This window comes from Loxodonta africana, chromosome 8 (assembly GCF_030014295.1).
Source record: "Loxodonta africana isolate mLoxAfr1 chromosome 8, mLoxAfr1.hap2, whole genome shotgun sequence".
In the NCBI taxonomy this organism is placed as follows: domain Eukaryota; kingdom Metazoa; phylum Chordata; class Mammalia; order Proboscidea; family Elephantidae; genus Loxodonta; species Loxodonta africana.
In genome coordinates this window covers 91,352,055-91,377,947 of record NC_087349.1, presented here as the reverse complement: position 1 = coordinate 91,377,947, position 25,893 = coordinate 91,352,055, and the positions used below count along the sequence as shown (strand labels likewise).

Here is a 25,893-nt window from a genome sequence, read left to right as displayed (position 1 = left end):
AGAGACGCATAGGCCGAGGTCTGGGGGAGTTCCCAACGTGGAGCTTCCATACCCCAAGGGATGCACTGTCCTCTCTTGAGCAAATGTTCTCATCAACCAGGAAGCTCTCTGAGCTTTTGTGTTCAGGGCTTTTTATTGGCCAGTTCTGCACATAGGCTAAATCATGCCTCCTAAGGCTAGTTGCCATTGGCCTCCCAGGTGAGTCTTTTCTGGTCTGGCCTGCCCCCAGTCACCTGCACAAATTCTCAGATGTGTCCTGGAAGTCCCAAACCAAGGTACCCCAATTACGCCAATGGTTATTTCTCTGGAGTCAAAGACAAAGGCTGCCTTACTTGGGGTGAAACCAGGTCCTATACCCCACAATATCCATGGTATAGTAATAAAAACACGAGACAAAATGACATTTCTTAATCTTCATCATTTTTCTTTTCTAATAATGCATTTAAGGCTATACATTTCTATGACTTCTTTAATTGCATCAAATTTTGATATGTTGTATTTTCATTATCATTCAGTTCAAACTGTTTTTTACTTTCCATTTTTTTTTTGGCCTATGGGTTTAGAAATTTTCTAGGTGACTTTTTATTGTTGATATCTAGTGTAATTCTACTATGAACAGAGAATAGACGATGAATGATTTCAGTCCTGTGAAATTTCTAAATAACTTGTTTTATGGCCTAATATGTGGTCAATTTTGACAAAATACACTTAAAGTGCTGTTCATCCTGTTGCTGTTGGGTGCAATATTCTATACATGTCAGTTAAGACTAACTTGTTAATTATTTTGTTCAGATCCTCTATATTGTTACTGTTTAGTTTGGACAATTTATTCTGTCAGTCATACTGTGAAGGGTATTATTAAAATTTCCCACTATGATTGTGGATTGTCTATTTCACATTTTTTGTCAATTTTTCTTTATGTTTCAAGAAAATGTCGTATCCTTTCCAGGCTTCTTAAATTTTAGCCATTTTAATGGGTGTGTAGTGGTATCTCCTAGCGGCTTTAATTTTTACTTCTCTGATGACCAATGATGTTAAGCATCTTTTCATCTACTTACTGGTCATTGTATATTTTCCTTTATAAAGTGTGTGTTTAAATCTTTGCCCAGCTTTTCTCTTGCGTTTTCTTATTATTGAGTTGTGAGAGTTCTTTATGTATTCTGGATATAAGTCTTTTGTCAAATATAAGCATTGTGAATATTTCTCCTAGTCTTTGACTTCATAGTGTCTTTTGAAGAACAGAAAGTTTTGACTTTGATAAAATTCAATTTGTCAAAAAAAAAATTTTTTTTTTTCTTTTATAATTCCTGACTTTTGTGTCCTGTCTAAGAAACCTTTGCCAATTCTGGGAATGTGGAGATTTTTGCCCATATTTTCTTCTAGAAGTTTTAGTTTTACATTTTGGTCTATGATCGATTTGAATTAATATTTGTATATGATGCGATGTAGCAGTAGAATAAAATTTTTTTTTCAAACAGATACCAGTTTTTCCTGTACAATTTGTTAAGAAAACTTTCCTTCCTCCATTCAATTACATTGGTACTTTTTTTGAAAATCAACTGACTGTATATGTTTCATTCTATTTCTGGACTTTCTGTTCTGTTCCTTTGATCTATATGTCTGTCTTTAGGCCAATACCTCAAAGTCTTGATTACTGTACCTTTATAGTAGATTTTGTAATCAGGTAGTGTAAATCCTCAAACTTTGTTCTTTTTCAAAATTGTCTGGCTATTTCTAGGACCTTTGCATTTCATATAAATTTTAGAATTAGCTTGTCGATTTCTACCAAAAAGTGTGCTGAGGTTTTGTTTGGGATTGCATTCGATCTTCACATAAATTTGAGGAGAATAGATATCTTAACAATATTGAGTTTCAATCCATGAACTTAGTCTGTAGTTCTCCATTTATTTTGGTCTTCTTTGATTTCTCTCAGCAGCGTTTTGTAGTTTTCATTGTAAAGGTCATGTACATCTTTAATTATTTTTTCTGAAGTATTATATATTTTTTGTTGCTATTATAAATGATAGACCTTTTGTAATTTCATTTTTGAATTGTTTGTCTCTAGTACATAGAAATATAATTGATCTTATATCCATTAACCTTGACGAATTCACTTAGTTCTAGCAGGCTTTTTTTTTTTGTAAGATTCATAAGGATTTTCTATTTAGACAATCATGTCTTCTGCAATAAGGCAGCTGTATCTCTTCCTTTCAGTCTTTATGCTTTTTACTTCTTTTTCTTGTCTTCTTGAACTGTCTTTAGTTTTGTAAAATATGTTTACTGGTATAGAATTCTAGGTTGGCAGTTATTTTTAATTTTTTTTTTTTCAGTATTTCAAAGGTGTTTTTCCAGTGTTTTCTGGCTTTAGTAATTTCTGTGGAGAAATTAAGTCTTATTGTAGTTCCTTTAAAGGTTATATATTTTTTCATCTGGCTGCTTTGAGAATTTTCTTACTGTCTTTGGGTTTTTAGCCATTTTGCTATGATATTTCAGAATTTCATTTTGTTTTTATTTACCTTTCTGGAAGTTGTAGGATTTCTTGAGTCTGTGGGTTTATATCTTTCATCAGTTTTGAAAAATTCTTGGCCATTATCTTTGTGTGTATGTATGGTGAAAAATTTATATTTAGAACTAGCCAGCTGGACTCAGTTAAGATGATCCCAATTTGTTGACAACAACCAAAGCATCACAAGCAGGAGCAAGTAGAACATATGCCTTCTTCTCTCCATCAGGTCTGATCAAGGTGTTGACCTTTGCCATGTCAGTGTCATAGAACTTCTCCATAGCCTGTTTGATCTGGTGTTTGTTGGCCTTGACATCCACAGTGAACACAGAGTGTGCTATTATCTTCAGTCGTCTTCATGGCTGATTAAGTGGTCAGGGAGCTTGATGGCAGAGTGGTCAAGCTTGTTTCTCCTGGAGGGTGCTATTTCAAAAATATTTGGGCTAAAGCAAAGAAGTTTCCTGATTAAACTGAACGGTTTGAAGGCCAGTGTAGCAGGGGTAGGCATTTCGGGAACATGGTTTCAGGGGACATCTAGGTCAATTGGCGTAATAAAATCTATTAAGAAAGCATTCTGCATCCCACTTTGGAGAGTGGTGTCTGAGGTCTTAAATGCTAGCACGCGGCCATCGAAGATGCATCAATTGGTCTCAACCCACATGGAGCAAAGAAGAATGAAGAATACCAAAGATAAAAGGTAATTATGAGCCCAAGAGACAAAAAGGGCCATATAAACCAAAGACTACATCAGCCTGAGACCAGAAGAACTAGATGGTGCCCGGCTACAACCGATGACTGCCCTGACAGGGAACATAACAGAGAACCCCTGAGGAAGCAGGAAAGCTTGCGATGCAGACCCCAAATTCTCATAAAAAAGACCAGACTTAATGGTGGTCTGACTGAGACTAGAAGCACCCTGGAGGTCATGGTCCCCAGACCTCCTGTTAGCCCAAGACAGGAACCGTTCCCAAAGCCAACTCTTCAGACAGGGATTGGTCTGGACTATGGGATAGAAAATGATACTGGTGAGGAGTGAGCTTCTTGAATCAAGTAGACACACGAGACTATGTGGGCAGCTCCTGTTTGGATGGGAGATGAGAGGGCAGATGGGGTCAGAAGCTGGCCGAATGGACATGAAAATAGAGAGTGGAAAGAAGGAGTGTGCTGTCTCATTAGAGGGAGAGCAACTAGGAGTATATAGCAAGCAGTATATAAATTTTTATATGAGAGACTGACTTGATTTGTAAACTTTCACTTAAAGCACAATAAAAATTAAAATATATATACATGTATTTGGGCTCCCTTTGGAGCCATGGTGTCTTGGGTTGCTGGAAAGTGAGTGACATGTAGGTCTTTTTTTGTGGCTGTGGGCCTCTTTCAGAATTGCCTTCTTAGCCTTTAATGCCTTTGCTTTGGCTTCAGTTTTGGGAGAGGCAGGGACTTTCTTCTTTGCTTGCAGCACCAACTTCATAAAAAGGCAGTCATTATCTTTTTATATTTTGCTTTTGCCCACATCTTCTTCTCTTCCCCTTCTGGGTTGTGAATTACATGTATGTTAGATCTTTTCACTGTGCCCTGTGTGTCTCTTATGTTCTTTTCTATATTCTGTTCCTTTTCCTCTCTGTGCTTCAGCCCATATATTTTCACAGCCCTCTAATCTTCAGTTATTTTATGTACAACCTGCTGCTAAACCCATCTACTGAGTTCTTCATTTCAGTTATCAGATTTTTAGTTCTGGAATTTCATTAGATTTTTTAAAAATATATTTTCATTTTCTGGTGAAATTATGGAAACCCTGGTGGCATAGTGGTTAAGAGCTATGGCTGCTGACTAAAAGGTCTGCAGTTTGAATCCACCAGGCGCTCCTTGGAAACTCTGTGGGGCAGTTCTACTCTGTCCTATAGGGTCACTATGAGTCGGAATCGACTCGATGGCAGTAGGTGGTAGTAGTGGTGAAATTATCCTTTTCATCTATTTTTATTAAATATCTTAATTACAATTATTTTAGATACTCCTATGTGAATACTCCAGTAACTGTATCATCTATCTGTTGGTCTGTTTCTGTTGTCTGCTTTTACTCTTATTCGTACTTATTGGTAATTTTTGGTTAAATGCTAGACATTGTGTATGCAAAACTGTAGACTCTTGATGTTTTCTTCCCCTAAAGGGGCTCACTGTATCCTCTGATAGGAAGACTGAGTTGAGGTAAGCACCTTTATTCATTCAGGGACTGAGCATACTTAACATTGGGTGATAGTTTTTGTGAGGTTAGGTCTACCTTTGGTTTGCCCTACTGTTGGCTGTAGCTCTCCAGGAGCCCTCGCTGAGGGCTGAGGTTATTTAGTAGGGCCCCTTCCCCATTGGTCCTCAGTTTTTGCCTGTTAAATACTAGAGACTGTCAAAACCTGCTTATTTTCTTAATTTCTTGCTGTAGGCAAATGCTTCAAGGGGAAAATCTCCAAGTATCAGGCGCAGTTCTTTAGGAATCCCTTTTCTCTGGGATCTTGATCTCTCAAATCCTGGCTGTCTTGGCATCCTCAAGTTTCAATTTTTGTCTCTCTAACCAAAACTTGTTGCCATCAAGTCGATTCCAACTTGTAGCAACCCTGTAGGATGGAGTAGAACCGCCCCATAGGGTTTCAAAGGAGCAGCTGGTAGATTCAAACTGCAGACCTTTTGGTTAGCAGCCAAGCTCTTAACCACTGTGCCACCAAGGCCCCTTTGCCTCTCTAGCTCTGTGAAATTTCTGAAAATTCAGTAGGCTTTTCTTCCTCTTAGCTGCAGCCTTCTGCCCAGTTTCTCATCCCCTAATTCTCCACCATGACTTGGCAAATGCCCAAAAGAGGAAAATTGGCTTGCAGAAAGGCAGCTTACTTCTATAGTTTCCTTCTTCCAGGATATTGGCCCCTCGAGCATCTTTCGTAATCCCTTTAAACTGGTGTGTGTTTGCCTGTGTATGCACACAGGCATTTAACTGGGCTTTTCTAGTTGTCCTCCTGGAAACCCTAGTGGCGTAGTGGTTAAGTGCTATGGCTGCTAACGAAAAGGTTGGCAGTTTGAATCCTCCATGCTCTCCTTGGAAACTCTACGGGGCAGTTCTACTCTGTCCTATAGGGTCGCTGAGTCAGAATCAACTTGATGGCCGTGTGTTTGGTTTTTGGCTAGTCATCCTCTGTGGGAACCTTGGTTTACCACATACTGCTCTATCCTAGCTAGAAGCAGAAGTCCCTTTTTTTAAAAGCGAAAACTACCAACCTCAGATTGTTTTCAAAAGGGCAGATTTCTAGAACCAGAAGTTAGTAAATAGTAACTTTTCACTCACTATGGATACATATTGTCAAGTAGGTTTCCACCAATTTACATTCCTACCAGTGGTGTATGACAGTCTGTGTCTCACCATGTTAGCAGAGGTTTTGTATCTTAAAAAAAAAAAAACTTGGCAAATATGCAAAGGTGTAAAGTTGTATCTATAGTTGAAAGGAAACTTTATCTTGAATATAAACCAGGTCACATATATTCTTTCTGAGTTTGCAGAATTATCAGTGACCTCACATCTTCAACTGCTGTTTCACTGAGTTTCCAATGAAACGAATCCAAAAAGCCAATTCTGAGTCATTGTTGGCATCGATATTTCAAGTGGAAAGGGTGGGACCGGAAATTAGATGTCTCACTGCCTGGCTTTGCGTGATTGAGCTATAGCTGCACTGTCCAATATGGTAGCCAGTGACCATATGTCATTAGTGAGTGCTTACAATGTGGCTGGTCCAAATTGAGATGTGCTGTGAATACAAAATACATAACAGATTTCACAGACTTAGTATGAAAAAAAAGTTAAATGTTTTGTGAATAATGTTTGTATTGATTACATACTGAAATAATTTTAATAGATTAGATTAAATAAAATATATTATTAAAATTAATTTCACCTGGTTGTTTTTGCTTTTATTAATATGGCTACTAGATAAATTCAAATTACACTCATGACTTGTGTGTTATTTCTGTTGAACAGCTCTGTTCTATTGTCTTACAGAATTATCCTCTCTCTACTTCTTTCTTCCTTTAATTCCTGTCCTCCTCCATTGTCTTCAGAGAAGCTTCCTGAATCTTAGAGGTTTTGTAGACTTTATATTTAGTCCAGAAAATCAAGTTGCGAGATGGGACCTGGGCGCAGATGTCCATAAGGAACCTCTGTGGAATTGACTCTCTGATTCTCTTACCTGGGAACTAAACCTCTCTGAGAGCAGATCTGAGGGCCAGGAAGGGGAGGGGTGTGTGTGTGTGTGTGTGTGTGTGCGTGTGTGTGTCTGTCTGTCTGTCTGTGTGTCTGTCTCTGTGTGTGTGTGTGTGTGCGCGCCCATCTAACTCCTTTAGCTCCCTTAGGGGCTCCCTCCTTGCCAGTAGGCTCTATTGCCCCCTGCCTTTGCCCTCAAGAGATGGTTTTAGGTAGTGACGCCTCGCCCACGCAGCTTTTTATCTTTTGGTTTCATCTTTTATTCTGATGTAGGTCTTGTTTTTGGGCCACTTCCATTGGCTTGATCTTTTTCTTTGGTTGTTTCCTCCAACTTCAGTCTTCATCGTTCCAAACCATTGGGAGAGGCCCACCCACTCCTAGAGCAGGCCCGGCTCCCAGAAGCCTCGCCCTGGCCCAACCTCGGTCCTCTGTTTGACTGGAAAGAAAGATCAGACTCTGTTCACCAGCAGGTCCCACCCTAATCAAGGTAAAGAGAATAAAGGTACCTTTCTCAGGACTAGAAGATGCCTGGTTCTCTTGGTGTTTCTGGTAACCAGTTGTCCATGAAGTGTGAATTTCTTTCCAGTGTCACATGGTACAGATCTGGTCTATCCTGGGATTCTTTTTACCAGGGCAGCCTTCAGCTTCCTCTGTTCCACTTCAGCCAGCTTGCCTTGTTAAGCTCCTGCCAAATCGAGCTAACTCTGCAAACCTGATTAAATCTCAAACCGAGGCTTTGGAATGACAAAATAGCAGCCTCTTGCAAGCTTGCTGACATGTAATTTATTTGTTTGTTCACGTAACTATAAATCAAGAGACTTTTCTTACCTTTCTGCCTTGGATGGAAAGAGGTGGAGGTGTTTGTGGTAGTTAATATGGGGAAAGTTGAGAACACAAGCCACCGTTTATGTGGAAGTCCCAGGCTTGGAAGAGACAGAAGCAATGAGTAAAAGAGAACCCTCACTGGCAGATAGAGGATGATAAGGAGAGGAGGTATGAAGGAAGGAAGGTAATACCCTCCACAAGGCTTCCAAAGGATGCAGCCATGCCTCCTGCTTGTACCCAAGGTGTTCTTGGCTGGTGCAGTGACATGGCACCAAAAAACATTGAAGCATAGAGTGAGAAAGTGATTCTCTTTCCAATTCTTTCTCAGGCTTATGATTATCTCAAAGGGAAAGTCTCAGTTTTGTGCTGTACCTCTGAAATGATTCTAAGAGAAAAGAGGCTTCAGACCTGGAACTACCCAGCACTATCCAGCTGGAATATAGAAACACTGTTTTATTTCCAGTGCATTTATTTATGTGTTACTTTCTGTGTATTGCAAGTGATATTGTTTTCTGTTTACAGTGGTGATATACAATTTCCTTTAAAATTAATCTATTAGATTTTTAACATAAAGTGAATTTAAAGCAAAAAATAAATGAATTATAAGTGGGACTCAATTATGGTAAAAAAAAAAAAAAGACTGTGGGGCCTGAATGACTGATGTTTAGTGAGAACTCAGAGATCCTCGAGTCCTGAATGTAAAAATTATCATGTTGCCAACTTCATGTATTCATTCATTTATTCAGCATTCAGTACAATAGAAATTTCAAAGAAACCTTTCTTTTCTTTGATTTTACAGATTCCAGAAATTTGGAGATCGAAGATTTAAGGGAAAGTGTTGTTTTAAAGTATCTGACATACTTCAAAGAACAATGCCAGAAACTTAAAAGGTATTGTTAACCACTAATTTAAATTTGATCTAATCAGCTAGTCTCCCTTGTTATTGTTAGGTGTCATTGAGTCAGTTCCAACTCATAATGACCCCAGGTACAACAGAATGAAACACTGCCTGGTCCTCTGCCATACTGACAATTGGTGCTTTGCTTGAACCCATTGTTGCAGCCACTGTGTCAACCCATCTCATTGAGGGTTTTCCTCTTTTTCATTGACTTTCAGCTTTATCAAGCATGATGTCCTTCTCCAGGGACTATTCCCTCCTGATGACATGTCTAAAGTACTTGAGATGAAGTCTCACTATCTTGCTTCTAAGGACCATTCAGGCTCAACTTCTTCCAAAACAGATTTGTTTGCTCTTCTGGCAGTCCACGGTGTATTCAATATTCTTTGCCAACACCATAATTCAACGGCATCAAATCCTCTTTGGTCTTTCTTATTCATTGCCCAGTTTTCACATGCATATGATGTGATTGAAAATACATGGCTTGGGTCAGGCGTACCTTAGTCCTCAGAGTGACATCTTTGCTTTTTAACACTTTAAAGAGATCTGTTGCAGCAGATTTGTCCAATGCAATACGTTGTTTGGTTTCTGGACTGTGGCTTCCATGGGCGTTGATTATGGATCCAAGTAAAATGAAATCCTTGACAGCTTCAGTCTTTTCTCTGTTTATCATAATGTTTATTGGTCCAGTTGTGAGGATTTTTGTTTTCTTTATGTTGAGGTGTAATCCATACTGAAGGCTATGGTCTTTGATCTTCAAGTCATCTTCACCTTCAGCAAGCAAGCTTGTGTCATCTGCATATGGCAGGTTGTTAATGATTCTTCCTGCAATCCTGATGCACTGTTCTTCTTCATATAGTCCAGCTTCTCAGATTATTTGCTCAGCGTACAGATTGGATAAAACGTTCAAAGGATACAACCCCAACACACACTTTCCCTAATTCTAATCCAGGCAGCGTCCCCTTGTCTTGTTCGAACAACTGCCTCTTGGTCTGTGTACAGGTTCCACATGAGCACAATTAAGTGTTCTGGAATTCCCATTCTTCGCACCGTTATCCATAATTTGTTACGATCCACACAGTCGAATGCCATTGCACAGTCAATAAAACACAAGTAAACATCTTTATGGTAGTCTCTGCTTTCAGCCAGGATCCATCTGACATCGGCAATGATATCCCTTGTCCATGTCATCTTCTGAATCAGGCTTGACATTCTGGCAGTTCCCTGCTGGGGTACTACTGCAACTGCTTTTGAATGATCTTCAGCAAAATTTTACTTGCATGTGATATTAATGATATTGTTCAATAATTTCTACATTCTATTAGATCACCTTCCTTTGGAATGAAGACAAATATGAATCTCTTCCAGTCAGTTGGCCAGGCAGCTGTCTTCCAAATTTCTTGGCATAGACAAGTGAGCACTTCCAGCGTTGCATCTGTTTGTTGAAATATCTCCATCTGTATTCCCTCAATTCCTGGAGACTTGTTTTTCACCATTGCCTTCAGTGCAGCTTGGACTTCTTCCTTCAACACCATCTCTCTTGATTATATACTAACTCCTAAAATGCTCATTCTCTCTTGCTGTTTACAATTATACTGTCTCCTACTCAATCTCCTAGGTTATGAAAGGAAAGTCACTGTATGGGTCCAGCTGAGAATCGCTGTAAGGCTTGCAGTATCTTGGCAATGTGACAGGTTAAAAAAAAAAAAAAAAGGAATAAAGTGTGTCAGAGAGAGAGCAGACTCTCTTGTGACTTGATGGAAAACTTTTTGACAAGCCTTGGGCTTATGGAATATACACTAATGACACTGACAATGTTTAGAGATTTATGAAAACTTTTTTTTGAGGTGAACAAAAAAGTCCAGAAAACTCTCTGGAACTGTGTGTTTTCCTGCATAGATGAAGGACTAAATGGCCAGGTCAAGGTCTTTCCACTTCCAAGATTATAGTCCACTCATACACACAATCACGATCAGAAGGGAAGCTGCTGAAGGATCTTTTGTGTTGCTGTGGTGATGACAAGAAAGTAAGCCAATGCAATTTTGGGGTAACTCAGATCAATCCAAGGTTTTTTTTAATACCCAGATAAAATAGCTTGGGCTCTTGTTCCTGCCCAGGTGGGAAGTTTAGCACAGGTATGGGATTTCCAGGGGGGCAGCTTCTCAGGTCATCCACCACTCTGGCTCCCAGGTCAGCTCTTCGTCTTGCCTCCTGCAACTTTGCCCTCTGTCTGTCCCACTTCACTCACATGAGACTCTTGCTTCTCCTTCATTCCCCAAGGTGGTTGTATGTAACAGCCTTTGCTGAGGGTATGAGGGTAGCGGGGGCTGTGGGAGGGCTACAGCACAACCCAGGCCAGGCAGTAATGACCAAGACATCCGTGTTCCAGCTCCTCCACTCTTCCTACCACAGGTGACTCACATCTGCTGTTTCTTCTCTGGCCACTTTCTGCTGAGACTCTCTCTCCCCAACAACCCCCTCCTCCACAGCTCCGCTGCTTCAAATTCTGGGCCTTCTCCTCTCTAGGGGGATGGAGAAACCTCAAATTGCGATTAACTTTATGTGTAAAACAATATAACTTTCCATCTCTATCCCATTTCAGGATCTAGGCACACTTTTGCCTTAAAAAAAAAAAAAGGTTTTGCTAAACAGAAGGGTTATCTGCCTCTGGTCACCTAGCCTAGTCGTGTAACCCACAAGAAGCATTTAAATTCCCAATTTTTCTTAAATGCATCTCAGAGGAAATTCTCTTTTTTTGGAGAGCTTTTTTTTTTTAATCGTGGTGAATATGTAGGTAACAAAACATTTTCCACCTCAGCAGTTTTCACATTTGGAGTTTAGTGACATTAAGTATTTCATCCTGTTGTTCAACCTCGGATAATATTCTTGACCATGGCCCCCTCCTGCTCTAAGCGGAGAAACCCCAGGACTCTGAGGGAGGGGAGAGGGGAAGGGAATCCTTCCGAAGACCTTGGCTTTGATAGTGATTGCCTTTGTCTCCTCAGGGCCTGCACAGGGGGGCAGGAGCCCTGGGTCTTGATTGCCCTCTGCCAGGAAGACAGATGCAGCTAAAGATGAATGTGGGAAAAGTAGCCACATGCTGCTTTCACCATGGAGAAGCAGGCCCCCAGTGAGATGGGAATAATCCCGTCTGAGTCTCCCTCCTATATTAAATTGCTGATTGTCAACCGGGAGCTTCTGGTCACCCACATCCGCAACACTCAGTGCCTGCTGGACAACCTGCTGAAGAATGACTACTTCTCAGAGGAAGACTCAGAGATTGTGTGTGCCTGCCCCACCCAGCCTGACAAGGTGCCTGGGGGAGGGATTGGTGTTGACAGGATGTGGATCTTGGTAGCTGGAAGAGGGTTCTCCGTGTTAACCTGAGTGAAGAGCTTTGGGAGTGGTTTCAGTATATTGGGCAAAATTTTACTTTGGGGTCTTGATAGAAAATAATTGCATGGGTTACTGACTTATTACACAATTAAGTATTTCACTTCTGTCCTCTCCTGAAAAATAAAATTGGTGAGGCCAAAAAAGTCCTTCTTGATTAGCGGAATGGCAGAGCATGTTTGTAACGAGACTTGGCTGAGGCTCAGAAGGAACGAGAAGGTTCTCTGGGGGAAACCCAGTAGCACACTCAGGTGTTTTGGCCTCTTCCCTTGATTGCTTTTCTGTACTTTTAAAAAACCACAAATGCCATTTTGAATATAAAACTTATATGAGGGGGTTTGCTGTCCCCTTGCTGTGTGGCCTAGCACCCTACCTCATTATCCCTGAGGGGAGACTTTCCCCCCGTTCACACTACTCTCTAGACGGCTATAAAACCAGTTGCCATCCAACAGGACAGGAACCATCCCCGAAGACAACTCATCAGACATGAAAGGGACTGGACAGTGGGTAGGTGAGAGATGCTGATGAAGAGTGAGCTAATTATATCAAGTGGTCACTTGAGACTGTGTTGGCATCTCCTGTCTGGAGGGGGGATGGGAGGATAGAGAGAGTTGGAAGCTGGCAAAATTGTCACGAAAGGAGAGACTGGAAGGGCTGACTCATTAGGGGGAGAGCAAGTGGGAGTACGGAGTAAGATGTGTATAAACTTATATGTGACAGTCTGACTTGATTTGTAAATGTTCACTTGAAGCTCAATAAAAGTTAATAAAAAAAAAAAAAAAACCAGTTGCCATCCAGTCAATCCCATGTGTGTCAGGATAGAACTGTGCTTCATAGGATTTTCAATGGGTGTGATCTTTTGGAAGCAGATTGCCAGGCCTTTCTTCCAGGGTGCCTCTGGATAGACTTGAATCACCCACCTTTTGGTTAGCAGCGTAAAACGTTAATCATTTACACTGCCCAGGGACCCCCAGATGGCAGTAGTGTCAGGCGAAGAGGGAAAAGGAGACAGAGAATTCCATGGAATTCCGTGGACACTGGTTCTAGTTGTGAGTCTTACCTTTCTATTTTTAGGCTCACGGAAGCCTCTTTTTTTTTTTTTTTAATTCATTACGTTTTAGGTGAAAGTTTACGATCGAGTCAGTCTTTCATACAAAAAGTTATACACACCTTGCTGTGTACTGCTAGCTGCTCTTCTCTTAATGAGACAGCACATTACTCCTCTCCACCCTGTATTCCCCGCATCCATTCAACCAGCTCCTGTCCCCTTCTTCCTTCTCATCTCGCCACCAGGCAAGAGTTGCCCATATATTCTCAAGTGTCTACTTATGAAGCTCACTCCTCACCAGTATCTTTGTCTATCTTATAGTCCAGGCCAATCCCTATCTGTAGCGTTGGGTTCAGAAATGGTTCCAATCTTGGGCTATCAAAGAGTCTGGAGACCATGACCGTCAGGGTCCCTCTGGTCTCAGTCAGACCATTAAGTCTGGTCTTTTTACGAGAACTTGAGATCTGCATCCCACTGTTCTCCTTCTGTTGTGTTCCCTGTCAGGGCAGTGATCAGTTGTAGCCGGGCACCATCTAGTTCTTCCGGTCTCAGGCTGATGGAGTCTCTGGTTTATGTGGCCTTTTCTGTCTCTTGGGCTCGTTTTTACCATATGTCTTTGGTGTTCTTCATTCTCCTTTGCTCTAGGTAGGTTAAGACCAATTTATGCATCTTAGATGGCTGCTTGCTAGCATTTAAGACCCCAGACGCCTCTCACCAAAGTGGGACGCAGAACATTTTCTTAATACATTTTGTTATGCCAATTGACCTAAATGTCCCCTGAAACCATAGTCCCCAGAACCCTGTCCCTGCTACCCTGGCCTTCGAAGCGTTTGGTTGTATTCAGGAAACTATTTTGCTTTTGGTTTAGTCCAGTTGTACTGACTATCCCTGTGTTGCGTGTTGACCTTCCCTTCACCTAAAAAAAATTTATGTCTACTATCTAGTTAGTGAATATCCCTCTCCCTCCCTCCCCACCCTCATAACCATCAAAGACTATTTTCTTCTGTGTTTAAACTTTATCTAGAGTCCTTATAACAGTGGTTTCATACAATATTTGTCCTTTTGCAATCTTCTGTTTACTTAGAGCTGTGTAGGTTTATTTCTGAGGTGGTTTGTTTCGCAGATCCTAGGCCTCCACCAAGTAGACTCTCACACCTAGAGGATGCCTGAGCTAGGGGCTACAGTGAGTTCAGAGTCCTGCCATCTGCCTGCCTGAGGCCTTTCTCATAGGAGGTTGTCCCTATTGCCAGCTCATGTCTTCCTTTTGTCACCACCAGGTCCGCAAACTTCTGGACCTGGCACAGAGCAAGGGTGAGGAGGTGTGTGAGTTCCTCCTTTACGTGCTCCAGCAGCTTGCGGATGCCTATGTGGACCTCAGGCCTTGGCTGTTGGAGATTGGCTTCTCTCCTTCCCAGCTCATTCAGAGCAGAGTTGTGGTCAACACCGACCCAGGTATGGTCAGTTCCAGGGGACCGCAGACGCTGGTACAAGCCAGGCCCTGGGATTTGCAAAGCTAACGATGCTGTAGTGCAAGCCCAGTGGGGCACAAAGGCATGGTCCACCACTGCCGGCACCTACGTTCCACCTCAACCAAAACCAAACCTGTTGCTGTCAAGTCAATTCCAACTCACAGAGACTGTATAGGACAGAGTAGAACTGCCCCATAGGGTTTCCAAGGAGTGGCTGGTAGATTTGAACTGTGGACCTTCTGGTTAACAGCTGAACCACCATGGCACATCAGAGAGGTGCTATTTTCATTTTATGAAAGGACAGCTGACCTGTGTCTCCCAAGTGTAGCCTGCACTTGAACTGACCACCTGTAGCCATCTGGTCCTGTAGAAATGTGGGTACGGCCTCAGTTCTGACCTCTTGTTTACCCCCATTCTGCAATTTGTAGAGGTTTTACTGGTTGCACAAATTCAAGGTTGAATTTGTTTTCTTTTGAAGATCTTTCTAAGCCAAATATTCTTCTATCCATTCTGGGTGCAAGTCCTTATTTCCAAAGCAACACGGGACCCTGCTGATTCGTTAACTGGTTAGGTCATCAAGAAGTTATGGTACAGCCACTGTGTACCAAATCCCTGCACACGGTACCAGGGATACAATGGTGAACAGACACTGACATGGTTCTCTTGCAGGAGGTCATGTTAATTAAGTAACCACACAAATGTTTAATTGCAAATGGTGGTAAAGGGTAACAGCAGTTCAGGGACCTGTGAGAGCGTATAATCGATCTATAGTCTAGTCTAGGGTATCTTCTTTCCACTCCTTTGCTCTCTCCACTTTGAGACAATCGTGGGCAATACAGCAATACCCAGGTCCCAAACTCTGATTTTTTTTTTCAGTTGCATACTATTTAAGACACTATTTCATAATATTCTATATTTTAAAGTTTTTAAACTTTTTTTATGGTTGTTGAAAATATACACAGCAAAACTTATACACCAATTCAGCAATTTCTCCATGTACGATTCAGTGACATTGATTACATTCTTCATTCTCACCCTCCTTTTCTGACATAAACTCACTGCCCCCTAAAGTTTACCCTCAGTTTGGTCCCATGTAGATAGTTCTTTAGAAGAGCACAATGCAGAACAGGATTTCAAATTCTCAGGGAATCCAGGAGCCATGGAGGCTGGATGAACCCCAAAACTATTGCTCTGAGATAATCTTTAAACCTTAAATGAAAAATTATTCCCTGAAGTCTTCTTTGAACCAAACAGTAGTTTATCTGAATTAGTAAAGAATGTCTGCCAAACTCTGACTTTTAAAGAATCCAGTTGGACCTTGAAAACGAAAGCAAGAGACACGTCCAGAAAGTCATGGGTATGTTTCCGGGCAGCAAGGCCAACCAGCTGAGTATCAGGGCGAAGCTGGCTTCTGTGGCCTCACAGAGCCAGAAAGGCACCATGAGTGGTGAGATTCTTGTCAGCAGTAGTCAGCTTCCTCCTCCGACTTCTCCTTCCTGCCTCCCCTTGTTTCCTTGCCCCATGAAAAATGAAAATGGTCCCGTGGTGAGTAGTTCTTAGAAAAGACATCTCTGTTGGCTCCTTTAAATAACCAGCTCCTTTAATAGCTTTTAAAGTATAATTCATTTTCTGAGAAGGCTGATGTGACAGTTCACTTTCTGAGAAGGCTGATGTGAAAGATTACATAGTCTGCGATTCCAGTGCGTCCTTGTCCAGAAAAGGCACATTTGTAGAGACAGAAAGCACAGCAGTAGTTGCCTAGGGCCAGGAGTGGGAGCAGGGATTGACTGCAAGTGGGCTCCAGGGGATTGTGGGCAGATGATGGAGATGTTCTAAGGTTGAATTGTGGTGATATGATGTTTGCACAACTTTATAAATTTACTAAAAGTCATTGACTAGTATACAACATTTATAGTGGGTGAGTTTTATGGCATGTAAATTATGTCCCAATAAAGGTGTAAAAATATGTAACTCTATAATTTTTAAACAGACCACCAAATTGGACTAAGTTGATGCGAAAGGGTTATAGGTGAATTTCTGGAACTGTGCAGAAACCCGTTGCCATCGAGTTAATTCTGACTCATAACAACTCTATAGGACAGAGTAGAACTGCCCCTTTGAGTTTCCAAGGAGCCCTGAGATTTGAACTGCCAACCTTTTGGTTAGCAGCTGAGCTCTTAACTACTGTACCAGCAGGGTTCCACCGAAGTAGGGATATGTGTCCAATTTTTGTTAATTTAATTATAATTAAAATCCAAAACACTATCTTAGAGGAATTTATGGAACACCCTTTTACTTGGGTAAGATCCCCTCCCATTTGGTGTAAGCGTATTTTCATGGCTCAGGTCTGCTGAGAGCACAGTGCCCATGTAAACATGGTAGCATGCCCACTGCCCGGTGGGCAGGCCTGGGCTCACATTGTGGTGTTTGCCAAGGGTCAATGATCTTGAGGGCCTCTCTCTGGGAATCAGGGCTGGTGTGCTTTGTGATATTGGAGGGTCGTTGTCTTAGTCTTCTAGTGCTGCTATAAGAGAAATGCCATAAGTGGATGGCTTTAACAAAGAGCAATTAATTTAGTCTTTCACAGTTTAGGAGGCTAGAAGTTCAAATTCAGGGTGCCACACAGCCTCCACCAGACTGGGTCTAGTACAACTAGATGGTGCCCGGCTACCACCACCAACTGCTCTGACAGGGATCACAACAGAAGGTCCCAGAAAGAGTTGGAGAAAAATGTAGAACAAAATTCTAACTCACAAAAAAAGACCAGTCTTACTGGCCTGACAGAGAATGGAGAAACTCTGGGAGTATGGCCCCGGATGCCCTTTTAGATCAGTTATGAAGTCACTCCTGAGGTTCACCCCTCAGCCAAAGATTAGACAGGCCCATAAAACAGAAAAAGACTAAAAAGGGCACACCAGCCCAGAGGCAAGGACAAGAAGGCAGGAGGGGACAGGAAAGCTGGTAATAGGAACCCAAGGTTGTGAAGGGAGAGTGTTGAAATGTTGTGGAGTTGTTAACCAGGGTCACAAAACAATACGTGTACTAACTTTAATGAGAAGCTAGTTTGTTCTATAAACATTCATCTAAAGTACAATATAAAAAAAAAAAATTCAGAGTGCCATCTCCAGGGGAAGGCTTTCTCTCTCAGTCTGTTCTGAGAGAAGGTCCTTGTCATCAATCTTGCCCTGGTCTAGGGGTTTCTCAGCACAGGAGCCCCAGGTCCAAAGGCGCTGCTTTCTTGGTGGTATGAGGTCCCTCTGTTTCTCTGCTCACTTCTCTCTTTTATATCTCAAAAGAGATTGACTCAAGATACAACCTAATGTTGTAGATTGAGTCCTGCCTCATTAACGTCACTGCCTCTAATCCTGCCTCATTAACATCATAGAGGAGGATTTACAACACCTAGGAAAATCACATCAGATCACAAAATGGTGAACAGTCACACAGTACGGGAAATCACGACCTAGCCAAGTTGACAGACATTTCTGTGGGACACAGTTCAATCTGTAAGAGCTGGTTTTTATGTTAATTTACCCAGTTGTGGTGTTTTAGATGAGGGACAACTCAATTTTAATCCAGGTTAATGATGAAGGTCATATCCTATCACCAGAGGTTTTGGCATCCAGTTTTATGTTTGTTGCAAGAGCACGTGTTATAAGCAAAAGAAAGGTGAGGGTAGTTTCTTCCTTAGCAGTCATCATTTCAATGAGTGGATTGTGCTCTTTGAATAGGACTGTGGGGTCGGGGCGGGGCAAGCAGGCCATCCAGCATGGCCCTCAGGTTTGAGAGGCCCTCCATTTCTGGCTGCAGGTCAATGACAAGCTTGTGCGGAGGAATAAGGGAGGCCTGTCACTGTGAGTTGGACCCGACTTGACGGCAATAGGTTTGGGTTTTTTTGGTCTCAGATACTGATCCCAGTTGAGATCTGTCGCCCTCTGGCTGGCTAAATGGAGGCCAGACAGAGGGATTGAAGCCCCAGGACCTTCAGATTCTGGAAGGTTGGCTCCTTGGGGCTCTGGAGGGTCTGCAGTTGAGGAGTTGCAGGTGGCCTCAGGGTCGCAATTGTGTTTTTTGTTTGTGTATGTGCTTGCTTCTCCTACTTGGGGTCCTCCTGTTTGATGCAGTTTCTTCTTCTGTGTGTCTCCCTCTGCCCCCGCCTCTCACCTGACCCCTGTCCTCCTGGGATCGCTGTTCCTGCCCCGCTGTCCCCACAGTGAGCAGGTACACCCAGAAGCTACGGCATCACCTGGGCCGAGACTCCAAGTTCATCCTGTGCTATGGCCAGAAGGAGGAGCTCCTGCTGGAGGAGGTGTACACAGACACTATCATGGAGCTGGTCAGCTTCACCAACGAGAGCCTGGGCCCTCTGGGCAGCCTGGCTGGCCTCCTGGACCACTCCACAGGCATCCTCAATGAGCAGGGTGAGACTGTGTTGGTGTCTGGCGACGCCGGGGTGGGCAAGTCCATGCTGCTGCGGCGGCTGCAGGGCCTCTGGGCCTCAGGCCAGCTGGACACTGGCATCAAGTTCTTCTTCCACTTCCGCTGCCGCATGTTCAGCTGCTTCAAGGACAGCGACACGCTGTGTCTGCAGGACCTGCTTTTCAAGCACTACTGCTACCCGGAGCAGGACCCCGAGGAGGTGTTCGCCTTCCTGCTGCGCTTCCCCCACACAGCCCTCTTCACCTTTGACGGCCTGGATGAGCTCCACTCAGACTTCGACCTGAGCAGTGTGCCTGACACCTCCTCCCCCTTGGCACCCGCCCACCCCCTTGTCCTGTTGGCCAATTTGCTCAGCGGGAAACTGCTCAAGGGGGCCACCAAGCTGCTCACAGCCCGCACAGGCATCGAGATCCCACGCCAGCTCCTTAGGAAGAAGGTGTTTCTGCGGGGCTTCTCCCCCAGCCACCTGCAGGCCTACACCCGGCAGATGTTCCCTGACCGGACGCTGCAGTCCCGCCTGCTGGACCAGCTGGAAGCCAACCCCAACCTCTGCAGCCTGTGTGCAGTGCCCCTCTTCTGCTGGATCATCTTCCGCTGCTTCCAGCACTTCCACGCCACCTTCGACACCACCCTGCAGCTGCCTGACTGCAAGGTGACACTGACTGATGTCTTCCTGCTGGTCACTGAGGTCCACCTGAACAGGACACAACCCACGAGCCTGGTGCAGCGCAACACTCGGAGCCAGGCAGAGACCTTCCGCTCTGGCCAAGGGATGCTGCACACGCTGGGCCAGGTGGCCCACCAGGGCATGGAGAAGAACCTGTTTGTCTTCAGCCAGGAGCAGGTGCAGGCCTCCCAGATGCAGGAGGGGGACCTGCAGCTGGGCTTCCTGCGGGCCGTGCCGGAGCTGGGCCCCGAAGGGGAGCAGCCATCCTATGAGTTTTTCCACATCACCCTCCAGGCCTTCTTTACAGCCTTCTTCCTCGTGGTGGATAACAAGGTGGGCACGCAGGAGCTGCTCAGGTTCTTCCAGGAGTGGGCACCTCCTGGGGAGGCGGCAGTAGCCTCCTGCTTTCCTCGCTCTCTCCCTTTCCAGTGTCTGGGGGGCAGTGGCCTGGTGGGGGAAGACCCATTCAAGAACAGGGACCACTTTCAGTTCACCAACCTCTTCCTGTGTGGGCTGTTGTCCAAAGCCAAACAGAAACTCCTGCGGCACCTGGTGCCCGTGGCAGCCCTGAAGAGAAAGCGCAAGGCCCTGTGGGCACACCTGTTTGCCAGCCTCAGGTCCTACCTGAAGAGCCTGCCCCGAGTCCAGGTTGAGGGCGTCAGCCAGGTGCATGGGATGCCCACCTTCATCTGGATGCTGCGCTGTATCTACGAGACGCAGAGTGAGAAGGTGGGGAAGCTGGCGGCCAGGGGCATCTGTGCCAACTACCTCAAGCTGACCTTCTGCAACGCCTACTCAGCCGACTGCAGCGCCCTCTCCTTCGTCCTGCACCACTTCCGCAAGCGGCTGGCCCTCAGCCTGGACAACAACAATCTCAATGACTACGGCGTGCAGGAGCTGCAGCCCTGCTTCAGCCGCCTTACAATCATCAGGTGAGGCTGCCGGGCCCAGGGAGCAGCAGGTGAGGCCCGGGGGTGGGGGGAGGCTAGGCTTGGGGACACCAGAACTAGCATTGTGGATCAGAAACTCCGGGACCACCCTTTATCCTGGGATGCCTAACCCTTGGCTTCAGAATATCTGCACCTTCTCTCTCTCAGGTGGCAGAGGGCAAGGAGCAAATCTTTGAAGTCAGGCAGAGCTGGGTCAACACCAGCTGAGTATCCTCGAACAAGTTGCTTAACCTGTCTAAGCCTCAGTGTCCCCATCTGGCAAAAGGAGATGATAACAATCCTAGCGATTACGATAAAAGCAACCAGCATTTGTTGAGTATGGGTGCAGTGCATTACAAATACCCCCTATATAATCCTCTTAACAACCGTGTAACACAGGTATTGTTATTATTCCTGTTTTTGCAAAAGAGGAATCAGAAGCACAGAGAAGTTCATAATGCTCAAGATCACACAGCTGGAGCATGGTGGAACCAGGATGCATAAAGATGCATGCCTACCTTTTAAGATTGATATGAGCTCAGAGGTAGCCTGTGTAAAGTTTTGGGCACATGAAAGCTTTTATTATTGCAGAAAAAGCAGACCTTGTGCTAGTTGGTATTGGTTACTTTCCATGATCAAAGCCAGCAGCCCTGTGCCGCCAGGATGCTCAGTAAAGAACGCTCACTCTGGGTTGTTTTCCTGTTTGATTGTTGAGGGGAGAGAAAGGCACCTAGTTTCCTCTGTTAACGCTTCCTGTGTAAAATAAACCTTTGTGAAGCTCTAAACCAAAACCAGAAACCAAACCCGTTGCTGTCGAGTTGATTCTGACTCAGAGTAGAACTGCCCCATAGAGTTTCCAAGGAGCACCTAGTGGATTTGAACTGCCAACCTTTTGGTTAGCAGGTGTAGCACTTCACCACTATGCCACCAGGTTTTCCTGTGAAGCTCTACCAGAGTTAAAATTCTCCATTACCTGGCTCAGACAATTCTCAAGAGCAGTGGGGATTTGGAACAGTTTCTCAGGGCCTGTTGTACCAAGGCCAGTGTGTAAATTGTGTGGGGATGGAGGGATGCTGGGAGCCAAAGGCTGTCCTTGCTTGGAAATTACAAGGGCTGGAGTCTGTTCTCTGCCCTCATTGAGGGCTCTGCCTCCCTCTATAGCCTTAGGCATTTTCACACCCAGGGCCTCACTTTGCCATCTTGCCCAAGCCAAGCCAAGCCCAGTGCCATCTTATAAAATGGAAATTCTGGTTTAGTGTGGTGGTCCACTCCATGCCTGTTTCTCCCTTGTGCGGAATCTAGAGGTGAGCAGCTCAGGGCTAGCAGGTGGCTCCCAGGCCCACTCCTGTTAGCTGCTCGATCCTCCCTGCTGCCTGCCTGCTACCTTCAGCCATCAGTCTGCGTTCTAGCTACCAGGAAGAAGGGAAGGCAAAGAAGGGCATATCCCGGTCTTGTAAGACTTCTTAGCAACTGCTAAAAATACTTCTGCTTAGATTTCATTGGGCAGAACTTGGTCACAAGTGCCCAGCTACAAATTGGGAGATTCTGTTTCTAAGAGAGCATAAATATTGGGAGTCAACAAATACACCTTGTATGCCACCTGGGATGGCCTTCCCTGAAGGTGCAGTGTATGCACACACTAGGTCCCAGGCTGAACTGGGTACTGTGAGGGGTGTGAATGGGTACAGCCTGTCTGACCCCATCATTTTCTAGGGCCTGAAAATCAAGCCTTTACACGTTCAGCCTACTACTTAATACACAGGGCAGCAAACTACAGACTATAGGCCAAATTCAGCCTAGAGCTTGTTTTTATAAATAAAGTTTTATTGGAACACACCACGCTTATTCATTTACATATAGTTGCTTCACACTAGAAAGCTAAATAGTTGTGGCAGATACCATATAGCCCACAAAGCTTGAAATATTTACTACCTGGCCCTTTACAGAAAAAAACTTGGGCAGCCCCTGGTCTACTTCCTTACCTGATCCCTGGCTCTCACCATATCTCTCACTCCCATCTGTCCCCGAGCCTTATTCTGTCCTTCAGCTCCACCTCAATGACAAGATAGAGGATTTAGAGGATTAGGGTGGTTTGTTATGGGGGTTTCTTGGTAATGAAAACTTGTGTTTTGCCACTTGGCTATGTTAAAATTTCCTGCTTGTATAGAGACTTCCCAGAGAAATTCCAGTACATGGCTGGCCCTTGTCCAGGAGATACTCACAATCCCAAAGGCCCTGTTCCTGGCCCTCCTTCTAAGTCTGGCCTAGTTACTTAGGTTACTGAGATGGCATCTGCACTTTGCCCACACAGACCACGCCACACGAGGAGTCTCCTTCAACAGCAGCACACCTGACCTTTTCAGGTGGCAGGTCAGGTTTAGGGCTGCCTGGCTGGCTGTTACAGCCATTCTCATGGCAGGTGTGGATAACCGGGAAGACTCCAGGGCCTGTACGCTTCTGGGTCCTTGTGGAATTAATTCTTCTTTGTAATGAGCAGCTGCTCTGATTTTTACTTGTCTTTCCTGTTGTGTTTCAGACTCAGTGTGAACCAGATCACTGACAGGGGGGTGAAGGTGCTATATGAAGAGCTGACCAAATACAAAATCGTGACATTTTTGGGGTATGTATTTCTCAAGAAACCAAACCCAGTGCCATCGAGTCGATTCCGACTCATAGCGACCCTGTAGGACAGAGTAGAACTGCCCCATAGAGTTTCCAAGGAGTGCCTGGCAGATTCGAACTGCCAACACTTTGGTTAGCAACTGCACTACTTAACCACTACACCACCAGGGTTTCCTTTCTCAAGAATACTGGGCCCATTACACAGTTGTAATGTAGGGCAGCAGCAAATTGCCATTTGTGTGGGTCACTGGATGGTTGAAACTGATGGCCCATGTCACTGGGAAGAGCCCTGGACTGGGAGCTGAGAGTCCTGGGTTCTGCCCTTGGCTTAGCCAGTATTTACTATTCAAGCAAGTTGCAAAACTTCACTGAGCCTCTGCCTTCTCACTTGTAAAACTGACATCATAACAGGGACAAGTGATGTTTGCAGAGGGATCAGTCGTGGTTCAGTGGTAGAATTCCTACCTTCCATGTGGGAAACTCAGGTTCTATTCTTGGCCAGTGTACCTTATACGCAGCCACTACCCATCTGTCGGGGGAGGCTTGCATGTTGCTATGATGATGAACAGGTATCACTGGAGCTGTCAGACTAAGATGGACTAGAAAGAAAGGCCTAGCGATCTACTTCTGAAAAATCATCCGGTGAAAACCCTATGGGTCACAGTGGTCCAATCTACAACCAGTCGTGGGAATGGCACAGGCCCGGCCAGTGTTTCGTTCTATTGTGCATGAGATTGCCACAAGTCAGGGGCTGACTCGACAGCAGCTAACAACAGCTACAGTTTTTGTGCAGCTGGTTTCAACAGGTTATTGGGGGATGAAATGAGAGAATATATGGCGGGTATGTTTTATAAACATCAAAACACTATGTGGGGATTGCAAACTGATGTAACAAAACAATATGTGTATACATTTTTGTATGAGAAATTAACTTGAGCTATAAACTTTAACCTAAAGCACAATTAAAAAAAAAATTCCACCATCATTTAAAAAAAAAAAAACCCACTATGTATTAGGTTTCAGTAGTATGGGTTCCTAAACCCTCATCCAAACTCTTGGGGGCAGACGTGAATTAGAATTCAGTATATATACAATGGTAACACGCCCAGTGGGGTCTTGTCCAATACCCCATTTTGAAAAACTTTAATATTTCTTCAGCAAAATATATGAATATTCAAACCAAGTGGGATAAATGAGAACCATAATTAGTTCACATCAGTTTCCAAAAGAGTTATGGAAAGCTTAGGGCTTTCAGAGCCTTGAGAATTTTGGAGTTTGTGATAAGAGATTGTGGCCAATACAACCAGCCGCACGGCTGCTATTGATTGTGTAAACTGGAGCTGGCCGTTCAGCTTCTTTGAGTCTCAGCTTTAAAATGAGGACATTTAAAATGAAGCAAATGGTCCAGGCCCCTTTTCAGCTCTGGTGTTCTGTGTGGTTATGGAATACTCAAAACCTCAGTTTAGTTACCACTTTCAGCTTCTTCTTACCTTATGGTTGAATTACCACTATCAAGTGGTAAAATGACTAGAAGGTAGACACTGAGAAGGTCCCAGTATTTGGAGAGCAACTCCCCCCCCCATGATTCTGATTGTAATCTTCATCTAATAATACCCATCACCTACCAAAAAGTCAGCAGTTCGAATCCACCAGCCACTCCTTGGGAACCCTGTGGAGTGGTTCCACTCTGTCCTGTAGGGCCACTATAAATCAGAATCAACTCAGTGGCAATGGTTATTTTATTATTATTTACCATTTAGTGAGCACTTACGTGCCAGGGCTTTGCGTTATCTCATATAATCATTAAAAAAAAAATTCATATAATCCTCTGTGAGAGAGCTATGATTTGATTATTACTTCTGTATTACAGATGGACAAGCTGAGGCACAGAGAGGTTAAGTAACTAATCCAAAGTCATAACGCTGGGGAAAGTGGTGGAGATGGCATTTGAGCCCAGGCTGTGGGGCCCCCAAGCCCCAAACCCTGGTGTCTATGTGCTCTTTCTTTCTCCTTCTAACCCAGGCTTTGGAAGGCATCAAACAGCACCTACTCACTTTTTTTTAAAAAACTGGGATCATTAAATGACATTGGGAGTTACAGAGTCTCATGCCTGTGCTTTCTCTCAAAGCTTGTACAACAACCAGATCACGGATGTGGGAGCCAAGTACGTTGCCAGAATCCTGGAGGAATGCAAAAGCCTCGCGTACCTTAAGTAAGTGAAGTTGGATGTGACAGGTTCCTTAACAGCTGCTCTTCTCCATCACTTCTCTTGGTCACCCCTTCCATTACTCAAAGAATAAATGTCACCCTAAAGAGCTTTCACCCTAGAGTCTTCTGCTTGCCCCAGAGGAGTGGAAGGCAAACCGGCCATGTGGAGAAATGATAACTGGTGGTGAGGCTTGGACTTCATTGGTGGGGCGAAGGCTTGACATTTTGATTTCACAAACTGTTGACAGTAAGGAAGGCTGTAACTCTCACCCTCTCCTGAGTACTAGAAAAAGAAGTCATCCTCCCCCTTAGCTAATGGCAGGCAAGAGCTCGATCCCCTCCTTGTCATAGGAATGTCCAGCAAAGGGTCCAGAGCGCTGGACTCGGCTCACCTTGGACCGTTCGCAGTTAATGAGAGGGACTACCTAGGGTGCGTGTGGAAAGGAGGGATCCTCCTGAGGTTCTTTACAGAACCTCAGGGGGCGGTCGAGTCCCCCTGTTTTTCCAGAAATTACAGAACATTAGGAGAGGAACCCTGCCTGGCTGGCTTCCTCAGAGCTTCAAGTCCTTCCCTGACAGGAAGCCCAGGACATGGCTTTAATGGACTCCAGGGTCCAAGAGGGAGACCACACCTCCTAGAGGGGCCAGGAGGGGCTCTTG

General features: G+C 44.3%; 1 protein-coding gene across 22 annotated transcripts in view; it reads left to right on the top strand.

Moving 5' to 3' along the window:
• Window positions 1-25,893, top strand: part of NOD1 (nucleotide binding oligomerization domain containing 1) — a 92,404-nt gene that overhangs the window by 23,824 nt on the left and 42,687 nt on the right. For 19 of the 22 annotated variants that reach the window (XR_010322745.1, XR_010322744.1, XR_010322738.1 and 16 more), the window contains exons 2-8: window positions 7,072-7,221; window positions 8,359-8,449; window positions 11,463-11,769; window positions 14,176-14,350; window positions 18,582-20,406; window positions 22,940-23,023; window positions 25,154-25,237. Coding sequence is in view for 2 of the 22 variants with exons in the window: in XM_023544314.2 (XP_023400082.2) it covers window positions 11,569-11,769; window positions 14,176-14,350; window positions 18,582-20,406; window positions 22,940-23,023; window positions 25,154-25,237 (2,369 nt within the window). In the remaining 20 variants the exon portion in view is untranslated. The remainder of the gene's footprint in view (window positions 1-7,071; window positions 7,222-8,358; window positions 8,450-11,462; window positions 11,770-14,175; window positions 14,351-18,581; window positions 20,407-22,939; window positions 23,024-25,153; window positions 25,238-25,893) is intronic. The other 3 variants (XR_010322734.1, XR_010322737.1, XR_010322743.1) reach the window with 2 other exon arrangements.